This window comes from Musa acuminata, chromosome BXJ2-4 (assembly GCF_036884655.1).
Source record: "Musa acuminata AAA Group cultivar baxijiao chromosome BXJ2-4, Cavendish_Baxijiao_AAA, whole genome shotgun sequence".
Taxonomy (NCBI): Eukaryota; Viridiplantae; Streptophyta; class Magnoliopsida; order Zingiberales; family Musaceae; genus Musa; species Musa acuminata.
Genome location: NC_088341.1, coordinates 11,639,975 through 11,655,072, shown reverse-complemented (window position 1 = coordinate 11,655,072; position 15,098 = coordinate 11,639,975). Strand labels below are relative to the sequence as shown.

The window sequence follows — 15,098 nt, the reverse complement described above, 5'->3', positions numbered from 1 at the left end:
GATCCCTTGTGTAGAGTCGCCGGCTCTCGAGAGTCGAAATCGAGAAGACTGTGCCTTGACATTCGCTCTGCGCGCCCTTTGGCTGCCATGTCAGGCCTCATTTATGGCGGCGTGACGTTTGGCCTGCCTCATGCGACGTGCTTTGCAGGAAGGGCACCGATGGGCTTTGCCGGCTCTCGGTTGTTACCCCCGGGGTGGCTCCGGCCTGACCCTTTTGTGCTCCTCCCACCTCCTGGCCATCCAGGCCTCCGCCGCAATGTATTGATCTTGTATCTCAAGCGTGAATAGAGACCCCCGGTGCGCGTCCTCCCCGAGTTCTTCCTTTGACTTATGAACTCATTATCGCTCAAAAGATAATATATTCTAGATTTTTTTAAATCATCACAGTAAACATCATATTTAGAGTATCTTATGAATGCTCAGATGATAATACTCTATGTAGTTTACAAAAGTCCAAAACAAGATATTTTATGAGTTAATATAATTGATCGAGAAAAGAATATCTTCTAATCTATTACATAATAAATAAACTTACAAATATAACAAACATTATGGGTTGAATATCTATATAATTAATTTCTAATAACACACACTTGAATGAAAAAATAGTTAATATTATACTTCTGAACGTTAAGATCGAAAATATCAATTCGAACATTTGATTATCTTATAATTACCCAAAAGATGATATATTAAGAATATTTTAAATTATCCCAAAAAATATCATATTGTGAATATTTTATAAATGCCCATAAGATAATACTATGGATACTTTAATAAGGTCTAAAATATAAACTCTTCTGAGTCAATAATATTGACCTAAAGATGACGATCTTTAAGCTACTACAAAATGTATATGTAACCTAAAAATATTAAATCGTTTAAACAAACGTGAGGAATGGGTTAGACTCATCTTTGTTATAAATAATAAAAATGGGGCTCTAAATAGTAAGCTCCATAATATAATATCATCAATTTTTTTGTGATGTCAATTAATAAAAATGTATAATGTCATAAAATAAATCGATTTTTTGAAATCACTTTATATGATTGTTAGTATCAAAATTAAATGTCATGGAGTCAAGTTGATTGAGGCTACTTACTTCCTAAATGTTGTTGCATTCTTAAAAATAAATCCTTAAGGATATAGATGCTCTTTTATGATAATTCTCTTAGATTAAGTCCTTTTACGTGACAAATGTCACCTATAAAACTAGTATCAGGATATATCTAGTACGATCTCTTGGATGCTCAAGCAAATTTAAAGTTGTATGCAAGATATTAAAATAAAGTTTTTTTTTGGCACCAAATTCATACCCGAAAAGCTCCTATTTATAGAGCAGTGAGAAAATATTCTTACACTAAGGAATATTTTAAAAAATATTTGCTCCTCGAACTCATGTTGATGTCGTTTATTTAGTTAACTGTACACCATATCTCGAATTTTGCATACATACGTAACATTTATCATATCAATTCCTCACTTCGTTTTGGGATAACATACTCATTATTCGAGTGGAATGTATATTATGAGATCTCAACGATTGTATTTATAATAAAGACTAGTTAAAGATTACCCCAAAATTTCATACATGAGGTTGATGTGTTGGACGTCAAAGATGCCTCAGTTGTGCGGGTCACATTATAGTGTCCATTAGAACATCTCAAAAGTAAGGAGATACATTGATCATAAAAAATGTTTCAAGCACATCACTCGCTTTGCTCGAATATGGTGCGTTAAGCATGAGGAAGCTTATTGGTCATGAAGGCTATATCGAGCATATCATATGTTATGTCTATTTAGAATGCATCAAGCATAATAAGACATATTGGTCACGAAAGACATGTAAATTGTATTGAGCACTAAGAAATGTATTACTCACGAAAGCTAAGTAGGATGAGAAGACATGTTGGCTAAGAAAGTTGTGTGAAGGCCATGTTAGCCATAAAGATTGTTTTGGGCATGTCACATATATAATGAATTATCTCATAAGAATATATTAATCATAAGGAAACACATCGACCACTAAGGTTGTGTTCGATATGTCAAGCGATCAATCTACTCGCACGGGGTGCATAGAATGTGAGCACACGTGACATGACGATCACAAACGTTACAATAAGTACATCACATGCCTTACACCCTTTGCCCAAATAAGATGCATTAAGCGCGAGGAAGCACGATGACGGATTATGACACATTAAGTGTAAAAAGATGCATTGACAATGCACCCTTTGTCTAGTTAGACCACCTAAATATATATTAGCTATAAAGATTATAAAAAATCTGTCACATGTGTTGCCTGGCTGAGAAGCATCAATCAAGCTAGGGGAGATATGTTCCCTGTGAAGCTCATTTTAGGTGTGTTGCAGGTTTTGTTCGATTATCCCACGTGGAGTGTGAGGGGATATGTTGGCCGTGAAGGCCACGTCGGGTACATGGCACACTTTACTTTGTCAAGGCATGTCAACAGTGGGGAGACACGTTCATCATAAATGCCATGTCATCTTAGGCACGTCTCACGAGCTGTTTCCCGGTTAGGAATATGAACTGATTCGTGAGTTCTCTTTTTTTGCTATGGAATGTTGCTTCCTTCGGAATAAGAATAAACTCAAATCACTACCATTAGATGACATTTATGGTCCTTATGGTTTACTTATCCCACGAATGCACATAATTTATATTACATGATTAATTTAAAAGGACGAATCCAATTTGGACTACAGCCCCAAAAGAAAGTCAAAATTGAACTGATACTTGTTTGCTCTGAGACTCTACTAGCTTGCGTAGCCTAATTTCCCATCTCTACGGAGATGGATTGATAGGTACATGACAAATTGTCTTCGCACTCCAAAATTGTAGTCTCTTTGTTAAAAGATTTTATTATTATTATTATTATAAAAAATATAAGGACGATAACAACGCCCGAATACATGGAAACTCCATAATGGACGGGAACTGCGAGACCCATAAATAACTCGAATCGACCGGGAATCTTTTCGAAACCTCAAAATAATGTCACTTATCAAATCCCATGGATTTGCCAATCGATGAATTGGCATCCCTCGTTCTCGATTTGCTGTCAGATTCCATGCTAATTAAAGTTCTTTCAGATTTAGCGGATGTTCGTATGACGGTAACCTAACCTCACCGATCAGCCTCCTTACGACAAATCACCGATCGACGCGACGGAGAGTCGTGTGTGTTGGGAGGAGATGCACGACCTTATCTGATGCTGTGTCCTTTGGGACCATTAAAACGAACGCACCATAACTACTGGTGGAAGTTTGTAGCCCCAAGCGGGACCCGATTTCGAGACCAGTATCTCTCCCTCAAAGTAAAAGGTCGGGACGGAGGGTAATAATAAGAGGTAGGAGAAGCGGGACCCCATCCGGGGGCATTCTCGTCTCTGAACGCCTCGGGGACAATACACCAGCAGTGGAGTCGGTGGACGCCTCGCTTCCATCGTATCCCTAATTCCCCCGTCTCCACTCGCGTGCGTAAGCCTCCAAGCTTCGGAATCGATGGACGGGGCGACGCCCAGGAAAAGGCCGCTCCCGATAAGGATCGGGAGAAGGAGCGCCGCGAGTGGAGCTGCAGAGGAGGAGACCGTAGCAGGAAAAGCGAGGGCGGTGGACGAGGAGGAGGAGGAGCCGCTGAGCCCTGCGGCGCAGCTGTTCCACCAGCCGGGCTTCGACTGCTGCATCGTGGCGATCATGGGGTTGGGGAAGCCCGCTGACGTCGACGTCATCAGGTCCGGCTTGGCGGCCACGCTGGTCCGCCACCCCCGCTTCTCCAGCGTCCCGGTAAGCGCACGGTCGCCTCGATCCCTTTTCCGCCTCCTGTGACGGAGATTCCTTGGGAGCACGGTTTTTTGGTGGGATGTATTTGTTTGAACCTGAAACAGCTAATCTGAATCCACGGTAACGCCAATTGCGTGGATCATAGAAATTATCTTTGCTATCTATTATAATGGAATTAATTTCGGTGTTGGAGCCATGCTGCTCTCGTCTCCGATGATTCGGCTAATAGGGATCATGTTTTTCATCTTCGATTTATCGTCATTCATGTGACTTGTCCTACTTGATAAAACAAAAAATCTGTATCGGGTTTGATGATCGAATCGTTGGATTATCCAGCTGGCGTTATGTTAAGCATTCACCGAAGCGAATGGTACCGTTCATTTATGGTTCATTTATGGAGGCGATGAGATTGTTGGTGGACGCGATCCCATGTAGCTAGCTAGCTAGCTAGCTGTTCCTGACTTTTGCCTTACTGAACAGGCTATCATTCTCTAGCTTACTGTTTGTTGCTGCTTATTTTTTCTGTTAATGAACACAAATTCCTTCCTATACTTGAGAAACTCATTAATTAGTTGCTTATTTTTAGTCGTGGTAAAAAGTATTTTTCCATCTTTCTTTCGGGCATCTCAGAATCTCAGTTGGTGTCAGGTTTTGGAGGAGAGTGGAGGGGCGGAGCCAAGATGGGTGCGGACCAAGGTGGTGGTGGAGAACCACATCGTGATCCCGGACCTGGAGGACCAACGCCGCGCCGCCGCTTCCCCGGACCAGGTCGTGGAGGACTACGTCGCCTCCCTCACCAGCGCCCCCTTGGACCGTTCTCGCCCCCTCTGGGACCTCCACGTCCTCAACTTCCCCACCTCCGAAGCCGCCGCCGTCGCCGTCCTCCGCGTCCACCACTCCCTCGGCGACGGCACCTCACTCATGTCGCTCCTCCTCGCCTGCACCCGCAAGGCATCCGACCCCCACTCCCTCCCCACCATCCCTCACCAGTCCCGGCGCCCGCTCGTGTCCCGCAAGCTCCACGCCGGCGGTGCTTTCACGCTCCTCTTGTGGCTCTGGGCCTTTCTGATCCTCGCCTGGAACACGCTCCTCGACGTCCTCCGCTTCACGGCTACGTCGGCCTTCTCCAAGGACACTACCACGCCGCTCACCGGACCCAAGGGCGTGGAGTACCATCCCAAGCGGATCGTGCACCGCACCGTCAGCCTGGACGACATCAAGGACGTCAAGAACGCCATGCACTGCGTAGGCCCTTCTCTCCTTCTTTCCCTTCATTTACGACACATCCGTGCAACACCTACTGATGCTTGATCGTGTTGCAGACGGTGAACGATGTACTGGTGGGCGTCACCTCCGCGGGCTTGTCTCGTTACCTAAGCAGGAGATACGGTAAGCAAGCACTTGTCTGTAAGTCGGCAACACAACCATCCTTCACCATCTGAGATCTTCTCCGGTTTCTAATTCTTAGGTCAGAACGTGGATGAGCACGGCAAGAAGACGCAACTCCCGTCGAACATCCGACTCCAGTCAACTCTGCTCGTTAACATTAGACCGAGTCCAGGAGTCCATGTATACATTTCTCTCATCTTAAGATTCGAAATCACCTTCGTCTTCTTTGGGACTTGACGAGGTTCCCTGTTTCTAAGCAGGCTTTGGCGGAACTGATGGAGGGAAGACACAGTGGAACCAAATGGGGGAACTACATCGGGTACATCATCCTACCCTTTTCAATCTTCAAGTACAAAGACCCCATGGATTACATTCGCAAAGGGAAGGAGATTGCAGGTCGGAAGAAGAATTCCTTGGAAGCCATCTTCACCTATAAAAGTGGAGAGCTCATCGTCAAATGCTTGGGCATTAAGGTAGGAGCTACTCGTTTCAAAGCTTCAACTCGAGTGTCTTCTCATGGTCAATGTGCCTGTGAACATACCAGGCGGGAGCTGCATTGTGCCACAGAGTGCTCTCCAACACGACGTTGTCGTTCTCAAATATGATCGGGCCGGTGGAAGAAGTGGCATTTTATGATCATCCCATTGTCTACCTTGCTCCCAGCGTATATGGACATCCACAAGTAAGTGTATCATCAACAGTATGCTCCTCAACAGGTCGTCTTCTTCTTCTTCTTCTTCTTCTAAGTGAATCATTTTAACAGGCCCTTACGGTTCATTTCCAAAGTTACATGAACATGATGAAGATGGTTGTGACAGTTGACGACAAGGTGATACCTGATGCTCACCAGCTCCTGGATGACTTTGCCGAGTCCCTCAAGCTCATCAAGGAAGCCATTCCAACAAAACCATAGGACGGCAAGATGTCCTCCTTAGTAGTAGTCTTCTACTAAATGATGATTCACAGTAGAACATGGTTTTTTACTCTCTCATGTCCTTTTCCTTCTTCGTCTATATACTAAAACAGGGGACTCGAAGCAACTCCTCTTTCCTTAGGCTCTCGTCCCGGTCAATCTATTAGCCTAGTGTTCCCCTGTCTCCCCTTCTGCTAGCAGACGGAGCACAAGGAAACAAATGCTAGTTTTGGCTTGGGAATAGTCGATCGAATCCCAAATTACTCATCTGTGAGAACTCACAACCTGCTTTGATATCTCATCTTAACCATTTGATTGGATGATCACGAATCCTTTAAACTGTAGAATAGTAGATCTCCATTCACGATAAAGACACCAAATTATAGTTGGTCAGAGTCTTTCTACAATGATTACATGCTTCGCCTTCGTCGATTAATTCATGGACAGACTCAGATCATGAGTCGTGTGGCGCATGGAGGAGGAATCACCACGGATTCTTCCGCGACCGAAGCCCTACCACCACCCGACTCCCAAGAAGCTGAGACCAGAAAACATGGCAGGCATACATACGATCACCGAGAGGACTCGTTACAAACGCGGCAAATTTCATCGATCGAAAAGTAGCGTAACGCAGAGACAGGGGAGAGAGAAAGGGGGAACCTGAGAGGACGGGCGGTGAGACGGTGGGACAGGGCGCGGAAGAAAAAGTTGGCGCCGTGTAGGAAGACCACCACGCCGGTGCACCCAAGGACGAACAGCTCGAACATCTCGGCGAACTTTTTCTCTCTCTTCGGCCGCTCGCAGATTCGCCGAAGAAGAGCAGCAGCGGCAAAACCTCGACACTGATTGGGCTACGGATGGGGCGCGTTTGTTGTGGCGGTGGTTTTATGAACCAGGATGATGGTGGGGGTCCATTCCGTGTCGGTCTTTTCTATCTGCGTAATAATCGCCTTTAAGGTTACTTCACCGGAGTGCGTCATCGCTTACACTCAGAGGAAACGGATGCTAACGGTGTGGGGCCCCAATCTCGTCGGTGGGGACGGTTGGGTTAGCTTCGACCATGGTCAGCTGACTCAGCAACCAACCGATGCGAGCGCACGCCGCCACAGCCGCGAGTCACGACTATAAAAAATCCCCGCGAGCGCGACGCGACGCGACGCAATGGTGTTTCAAAGAACGGATGTCGAATATAATCCAACCGTATACACTTATCGAGTAATTAATGGACGGAGATTTTAGTTAAATTAGAACCCTGTACGCGATTAACGTCTCCATTACCTCGTTATCATACCTCTCTCATGTCAGTGTAACCGCAACTTAGTTCATACCCCCGACGTTGACCAACTCATAATATTTCCATACTCCACCTAAAGATTAACACACAGTAAACCCTTCTGTAAGATTTCTTCCCTCGTAACGCTCGGATTCCAAGATCGCAATGTCCGCTTCTCTTCATCTGCAACTGAGTCTTCTCGTATCTTCCGTTCGTCTGAGAACGCAACCATTGCGAGCTCGGACGTGTGCTTGGATGCGTCGCCTCTGCGGATTCCGGAACTGGTGATCGAGCTCAAGGGCGGAGCGCAGCTTGCGGCGAGGGCGGAGAACCTGTTCTACGAAGACGGAGAGGGGCGCAAGTGCATGACGATCCGAGAGACGAACCTAACCGACGACGGCTCCATCATCGGCAGAAGACTGCAGAGGGGCTACTCCTGGGAGTTCGACTTGCATCAGCAGAGAGTCGGGTTTGCCCCCCTTGACTTCAGACGGCAGGCGAGCAAACCCTGTGGCTTCCCGCACACATCCGGAGTTCTTAATATGAGGACACGGCATGGATTCGAGAGTTAGGTTAACGTAAGTTGACGTATACGGAGATAGAATGGCTCATTGGGTCATCATTCTCGATTTAAGTCGACGCTACTAAAGGTTGATGTGATCTCATTTCCTTGTGGCGCGTGCAAATAGGTACATCGGCTTCGTCCTACCACTTAACCATCGCCGCATTCTCGTAATCTAAATAAGAAATATATTATTGTTTAGACATTAATAGACCAATTTTACATATATTTTACTAAACAATAAAATCTGATTTATATTTGACATGAGAATTATTAGGAAAAAATATTATTGATGTTGATGTCTTAGATCAACATCAATGATATTTTGAGGTGTTTGAAGTACTGTGCATTTGAGGTGATTTTCAGGTGTTTGAAGTAGATCTGATGTGGATCTAAGATGAATCCAAGATGATTCTGAAATGGCTCTAAGAAGGGTCTGAAGTAAATACGAAGTAAATCTAAGATGACTTCGAGAGAATCCAAAGTGGCTATGAAACAAAGCAAAAGTATTATACTCCTTAGGTTATCACCTACATAAAGACCAAAGCTGGGTGGGGCATTATGACCTGGTTTCTTCGACGCTCAAGTTAGTAAACTAAAATTTCTAAATATCGAGTCAAAGTATTATACTTAACCATCGCCGAGTGGGAGATACCTTTCTTCTTATTTAGGATATGTTTTTATACTTTTGAAAGATGAAAAGAAAGTTTATTGTTGTCTTGTCCGAGGAGAAGAGCATTTAAGATTGTGTTACAAAGGTAGAGAAGGGAGTTTGCATTTCTCTTCTGTGTCATAATGGATGAAAAAAGAAGTTAGTGCTTTTCTGTTATGATACTTTGTATACGTAGGAGGGTGACATGGGTCTTATATGACGATTGCATGTCAATTGTTGATAAATTCTCTATCAAGAATAAACACTTTAGCACCGTGTGTAATAGACACCCGAACACCATGCAATCAACATGTGCTTGACACATTTGTGTAACACGATCAACACTTTAGTACTATATAACCGATACACGCTCGATACCTCTATGTAAAACAACACATCCACATCATGTTACCAAATCGACTAAACCATTATTGTATCACTAGACTTAACACAACATGATCATAATCAAAGTCAAGATAAACACACCCTCATAACTAACGTCGATTACAGGAGTAATGCTTCCAAGAGCCTATTATAAAATCTTTTTACGTGTGTTATCCGCACACTTGAATATAACTTTAAAGTTCATTACCAATCATTCAAATCCTAGACTACATTAGGCATCGGAGAGACATTTGTTGGAACTCTCTCGACCTAATTTTTACAAAGCTTAACACTCTCAGAGTCGAACAAATTGGTAACAAACCAAGATCGAGAAATAAAGATCAGGATCGGAATAAGCTTTTAGCTCGAATAATCAAGAATAACTTAATAATAATATATTTTTTAAAAAAATATTCGACTAGCTCAATTATTTACTATAAAACAAAAAAATAATGAAATAGGATAATAAGGCCATTTTAGGTTTTGAAGCACTCCTTGTAATCCACGGAAAAAATTGGCATGATGCCCACCCCCCATACATCGATTCATGTGTGATTCATAACAATTCACGTATAAGATATGAATTTATTTATATTTTCCTTTATTAAACTAAGTTACTAACAACCACCCCTGTTTGCTTTCCTCATGCACAAAGATAACCCCCCTTGCATCGGGGCGTTAAATTTTAGAGGTAGGGGTATTTCGGTAATATAATGTTAGATGGAGCCGTTCTTTCCTTAACCCAATTCCGTTCCCCCTCTTCTAAATCTCTTCCTCTCCTGCAAACCGCTACATTTCTGTCTCGTCCGCCTCTTCACGTCTTCCAGGCGCCGTACCTCTCGCTCTGTTCGGAGGACGAAAGATTGAAGTAGAACCGCGTTTCTGTTGAAGGACGCCGCCATCGATGCGCCTCTCCGAGACCCCTATGCCATCCGTCGAACGAATCGAAGCGAAGCTGCTCTGTGAATCTCGTTCGGCGTCAGACATGATGAGGTTCGCTGCGATCTCTGTCTGCATCCCTCTGCTTCCGTGTTCGTCTGATGGGTCCCAACTGGCAAGCTTCTTTGCTCTTGTTCTTCGGAGGCCTTGTTGCTTGGGACCGATGTCATCTTCTGCCTTTTGATTGACTAGATGTTCGGTCGGAGGCGGATGCCATGGATGTGGGGGAGCGTTTCTCCAAATGGGGGGTGGGGTTTTGCTTTCCATGTATATTTTGTCGGACCTCCGATGTCCTCTGCTGGTTCTTAGGGCGCTCTCATAGCCCGTAGTGGGCTTTGCGGTCGAAAAAACCGCGAGGTTTTCATTATGGATCGCCAAATGTTCCACCTTTTCTTCCTCTTTTGCTTTTTTTTGCGCTGTTTGGATGAGTCGGCCCATCTCATTGTAGATTTTTGTGGTTTCTGATCGATGTAGCGCGGTTTTAGTGTTCTGGTTGTCTTTCGCAGAGAAATGGCACGAGTTTGCTTCTTTCTTTGGATTTGAGTTGGTTCCGTGCTTTTCACTTGTTGCGCTGCCTAGAAACTGCGAGCACCGTCATCTGCTGCTTCATGTCGCGCTGCTCTTCTCTTCTTATATTCAGTCAAGGAAACATCTTCAGTGTAACGTCTGCAGTTTGTAAGAGAAGATGTGCCTTGTAGATTAGTCTTCGTTTTCCCCCGCTTCTGTTCTCAATCGAGTTCGAAGGATGTGTTGCAAGTATTTTCTCAAGGAATCAATCCACTCCTCCATTGATTTGAGCGAAAAAGAACCAACTCTTTTGCTTTCAACAGATTTGCAATCGACGGATCTATACTTGGTTTCCTTCTCCCTGTGGACGATCGTCGTCTTCTTCTCATGCTATCTATGGGAGTTGTATGTTACCAGCGTAGATCTTTAAGGTTTGTTGATGTATTGGGTTTAAATTGCATCCCTTAACCTCTTCGTCTTTCTGCATCTCAGGTACCAGAGAGTAAGCAGCCCGGATGTCCTTCCCCTCGGCAATGGAAAGAAGCACAGCTTGAGAACCTCCAAGGAAGACGACGCCGATGAAGCTGGCAGAATCGCAAACCATTCCCCCTCGGAAGCCAAATCCTCGAGGTCGAGATCCGCCTCCTGGTCGGCCAACCCGTCACCGACGAGAGACCACCATTTGCCGCACATCTCCTACCAGGCGCAGTCTGACGCCGGACCGCTCCTCACTTCAGGCTCGTTATTTCCATTCACCTCTGCCGGACCAGCGACAGCTGAGAACCACCACCACATCGACGGGGTGGGCCACGGCGGAGGCGGCGACGTTCTCCTCCGGTGGGGGCACAAGAAGCGGTCGCGGGGACCGAGAACGGAGGGCCGTGCAGCGGCGGCGGCGGCGGCGGCGGCTATGCCACCGCCCTGTGGGCCGTACTCCAAAGTGGGTTACCTCAGGCCGTCCACGCCCGTCCGTGCTGCAACGGCATCTCTTGCCAACAGCCGGTAAGCGAGACCCCCCCATATCCTTCTTCTTCTTCTTCTTCTTCTTCAAGGTTTCACGCAGCGTTTCCTTGTCGCTCTTGCGCATCAGAACTGCGTGATGTGTTGGTGGGGACACAGTAAAAGAAAAGCTTTCTTTTTCATCCCTCCGCTGCCATTCCTCATCTTCCACCCTACGTTTACTGACGAGAGAATAGCCACTGATTTCTTCCATTTGGATTTGTGTTCTTGGTTGTCGTCCATGAGCTTTCTGTGACAAGTACCCTCTTCTCCTTTTTCTGGTTTTGTGTTCAACCTCCTTTCTGCGGTCAAGATCAGCAAAGCCTCTCTTTCCTATTCTTTCTTATCTGAAGTGGGCATCAAAGTAAAAGACCCCTCCACCACCAGTTTTGTTCGCCGCACCTACCCACCTCCCTCTGCTGTCAAGATCCCTCTTTTTTGGTTTCCTTCATCTTCTTGCAACTTGCAATGACCAGGGCCGTGGAGGAGCGATCGGGAGGTGCACCACGATCCGAAAAGCGCTTGCCGCAAGACCCACCGGCGAAGGCGAATCTGGATGCGGAAGCCGGCGGCGCCGCCGCGACGGAGAAGCCGAATCTGGACCGTTTCATGTGGCCGCGGATCTACGTCTCCCTCTCCAGGAAGGAGAAAGAGGACGACTTCTTGGCGATGAAGGGGACGAAGCTTCCCCAGAGGCCCAAGAAACGGGCCAAGAACATCGACAGGTCTCTCCAGGTACAAACGACTGAGTAGTCCTATTCATCTTAAGTTATTCTACCGTGGTGTAATTGTTGGGTGGGTGGGTGCAGTATTGCTTTCCAGGGATGTGGCTGTCGGACTTGACGCGGGGACGGTATGAAGTAAAGGAAAAGATGCGTGTGAGAAAGGTATTCTTTCGAACTTACTTTTCCTATTTTAATTGACATTCTACATTATTACTCGTACTTTTTCATGTTAGAAATAGTGACGGAAGAGAGAATCAAATAGGCCTTTTTCGATGTTGCATTATATCACTCTCTTAAAGAAAGCAAAGCTTAGCTGGTAGTAGATCATGAAAGACACTTGATGAAATCAAGTTAGAGCTGCTGTGGTGGTGGTGGTGGTGGTTGTGGTGATGGATTGGGTAATGGTGTCGAGTAGTCTTCTTTTTCCCCTCTCTTTGGGTGGGTGATCTCACGACTACAAAATGGGCTCCTGTTTACAGAAGCAAAGGGGGTTGAAGGGAATAATGGGGAGCGATTCCGAGTGAAGGCTGCGGGAAGCGGAACGAGCCGTGTTGATCCGAAGAAATGGAGGGCGGGGGCGCAAACAAGGAGGCAGGAGGATGCGTCCGCCATTGCCCGCTCGAAGTTGTGCTTCTTGTTCTCGTTTTTTTAGGTGTCTCCGGCTTTTTGGCTCTCGTGTTGTCCTTACTCCCTTTGCACAATCTCAAGTGTTTTTGGTTTGGTTTCTTTCCGAGAGCGGGTGCATGGGGGCCCCGCCGCCCAGGGGACGATAGCCTCTCATACAGCATAGATGAATTCTTCAGGAGATCCAATAAGCCTCTCGAATGCTTGATTCCCCCCCAACCCAACTCACTGGCACATCCTAACCGATGAAGCAAGTTGCGCAACCAAATGTGGCATAGATGGGTTTTTCGTGACGCCGCAAATAATTTTGGGAGAAGATGGTTGTAATTGGTATTCGGAATCAAACACACTATTATTGGTTTGAGCTTCATGCATTTCGAATGTAGATTTTCCTACCAAAACAATCGACAACAGAATATGCTAGGAGGCATCGCGTATCCTAAATCAAGCAAGAATTGCTAACCATTACTCTTTTTATCTACCCCTCTGCTCGGTTTCTAGGTTTCAAGAATAGTTTCCCAATACGAGTCTAAACCCCTACCGCTATCAACATAAAAAAGAAAAAAGATCTACCACCATAAAAAAGCCAGGTTCTTTATAACCAAGATTAGCTAATCCAAATCAAACGATTTCGTCAGGGTGGACCTATAGTTAGACGCCAATAATCTACCACCATGCTTGCTCATCAAATGGACCATAACACAGCACTAAAAACCTATTATTCCACTCAAGGGTTTACAGTAAATTACACATTCAGCATGGAGTTCCCAAGCCAAATTAATCAAACAATATACTACCATGGAGTTCCCAAGCCAATAATCTACTACCATGCTTGCTCATCAAAAGGACCATAACACAGCACTAGAAACCTATTATTCCACTCAAGGGTTTACAGTAAATAACACATTCAGCATGGAGTTCCCAAGCCAAATTAATCAAACAATATACTGAGCCAATTGTAACCAAATTTCAGTTACAAGCAACATTTGATTTTGCCAACCTGCTAACATTGTTACTAGATGTTGAACATAGTATTATTTATTTGACTTAGAACTTTCAGCCACACTTTTACACCCCATTTAGTACATCAAAACTGTGTCACGACTAAGATTTGATTTATAAAAATCTAAAAGATGTATTATTGTTAACTTCAGTTTAAACATTTTGAGTCAATGGTTCAAGTTCTTAATAAACCAATTATCTCATCATGTCAAGTTGTGACAATTGATATCAAAACCGATCTAGTATTAGGGCATTGTGAGGGACTCCACGGACAGGGTCAAAGAGTACATCACGACATGAAATCATCACTAGGTTAGACCAGAACATCAAGCAAGTGGAGAGACTATATCACTTTGGTTTAGTCTCACATCTTATCGAAAGTGAACTAAGACTAAGATTGGTTTACAAGAGTCTAGTAGATGTAATACTATTAACTTTCAAGTTAAGCATTTTTAGACAATGATTCAGATTCAACAAAGTTATCCTACACACAAATCCCTTACCCACCCCCGCTACTTAAAAGCTTATATAGAAACCCAGCCAATGATACTATATGGTACAAGGGTTAACAACAACATCGGATAGGAAAAGATTATATCAAAATCATATTTCTTTCCAAGCATATTTCCACAACAAATCAAAGAACAAAATAAGAGGGAATTCAACCACAGATGAGAATATTATATCAAAATCATATTCTTTTCAAGAATTTTGTGCATGATTTCACAAAAAGAAAAAGTATATAAGAGCGACTACATGTCACATAAATCAAGTATTGACATTATATAACCTATCATAAAAAGCTCTAAAACACAATATCGGAAGCGTATTTGCTAATTGACCCCTAAGCAGAAGGATCCTTTTGTAGCAACAAAAAAGTTTCAGACACAAATCACAATACCAAGGTCTACCTTTGAAGACCCGAAATGCATAAGGTCCCATTTGGCAGGGGAGAGAAGACGACGAATCACATACAACTCCCAGGGTTCTAAGCGGGGAACCAAGTTCTAACAGGAATTTCCATTTTGGATCAGGCTGCATTTTTCCAAGTCCCAACATATATTTTGCTAGATTCCAATCTGTTTTGCGTCAGATTAGAAAATTTTGTGCATATCTTATGTTTGTCATGGAATTTTTAAGCCATCATCCATCAGATTACTAAATCCAACAGGAATTTCTAAGCTGACATGTTTCAGTAGAAATTCCATGTGAATTCCAAAAAACAATTAGAAAATTGCAGGTGTACTCAAATTCTGAAACCCTCATAGATACCAACAGGTAACAGAGATCAAAACTACACCTTCCGTATATCAAATTAGCCTAAC

General features: G+C 44.3%; 2 protein-coding genes and 1 long non-coding RNA gene across 7 annotated transcripts; 2 read left to right on the top strand and 1 right to left on the bottom strand.

The window, feature by feature from the left end:
• Positions 1-3,417: 3,417 nt before the first annotated feature.
• LOC135610038 (wax ester synthase/diacylglycerol acyltransferase 11-like) lies at positions 3,418-6,426 on the top strand. The gene is made up of 7 exons (XM_065103987.1): positions 3,418-3,807; positions 4,453-5,049; positions 5,127-5,193; positions 5,273-5,373; positions 5,454-5,666; positions 5,738-5,875; positions 5,957-6,426. The coding sequence occupies exons 1-7, from the start codon at positions 3,526-3,528 to the stop codon at positions 6,104-6,106; spliced, it is 1,548 nt and encodes a 515-aa protein (XP_064960059.1). The 5' UTR covers positions 3,418-3,525; the 3' UTR covers positions 6,107-6,426.
• Positions 6,427-6,439: 13 nt separating this feature from the next.
• On the bottom strand, positions 6,440-7,066 carry LOC135610039 (uncharacterized). Its single transcript, XR_010486020.1, has 2 exons — positions 6,767-7,066; positions 6,440-6,644 (listed from the first exon to the last, which is right to left on the bottom strand). It is a non-coding gene; the product is annotated as an uncharacterized LOC135610039 (long non-coding RNA).
• Positions 7,067-9,586: 2,520 nt separating this feature from the next.
• On the top strand, positions 9,587-13,135 carry LOC135583878 (uncharacterized). 5 transcript variants are annotated; one of them, XR_010486018.1, is made up of 6 exons: positions 9,587-10,828; positions 10,916-11,425; positions 11,899-12,157; positions 12,232-12,309; positions 12,381-12,545; positions 12,627-13,135. XR_010486018.1 is itself a non-coding variant. In XM_065103983.1 (5 exons), the coding sequence occupies exons 1-5, from the start codon at positions 10,662-10,664 to the stop codon at positions 12,669-12,671; spliced, it is 1,059 nt and encodes a 352-aa protein (XP_064960055.1). In that variant the 5' UTR covers positions 9,590-10,661; the 3' UTR covers positions 12,672-13,135. The 5 variants fall into 5 exon arrangements, 3 of the variants coding, with proteins under 3 accessions (XP_064960055.1, XP_064960057.1, XP_064960056.1); XR_010486019.1 differs by having other exon boundaries at positions 9,594-9,970; positions 12,387-12,545; XM_065103983.1 differs by lacking the exon at positions 12,381-12,545 and having other exon boundaries at positions 9,590-10,828.
• The last annotated feature ends 1,963 nt before the right edge of the window (positions 13,136-15,098 follow it).

Bases quoted from the DNA above. Each gene is read 5' to 3' on its own strand.
- LOC135610038 (XM_065103987.1), top strand. From the start codon at position 3,526: ATGGACGGGGCGACGCCCAGGAAAAGGCCGCTCCCGATAAGGATCGGG. The intron at 5,050-5,126 runs GTAGGCCCTTCT...ATCGTGTTGCAG, and splicing joins TCAAGAACGCCATGCACTGC to ACGGTGAACGATGTACTGGT. The intron at 5,876-5,956 runs GTAAGTGTATCA...TCATTTTAACAG, and splicing joins GCGTATATGGACATCCACAA to GCCCTTACGGTTCATTTCCA.
- LOC135583878 (XM_065103983.1), top strand. From the start codon at position 10,662: ATGTGTTGCAAGTATTTTCTCAAGGAATCAATCCACTCCTCCATTGAT. The intron at 12,158-12,231 runs GTACAAACGACT...GGGTGGGTGCAG, and splicing joins ACATCGACAGGTCTCTCCAG to TATTGCTTTCCAGGGATGTG. The intron at 12,310-12,626 runs GTATTCTTTCGA...TCCTGTTTACAG, and splicing joins AAAAGATGCGTGTGAGAAAG to AAGCAAAGGGGGTTGAAGGG.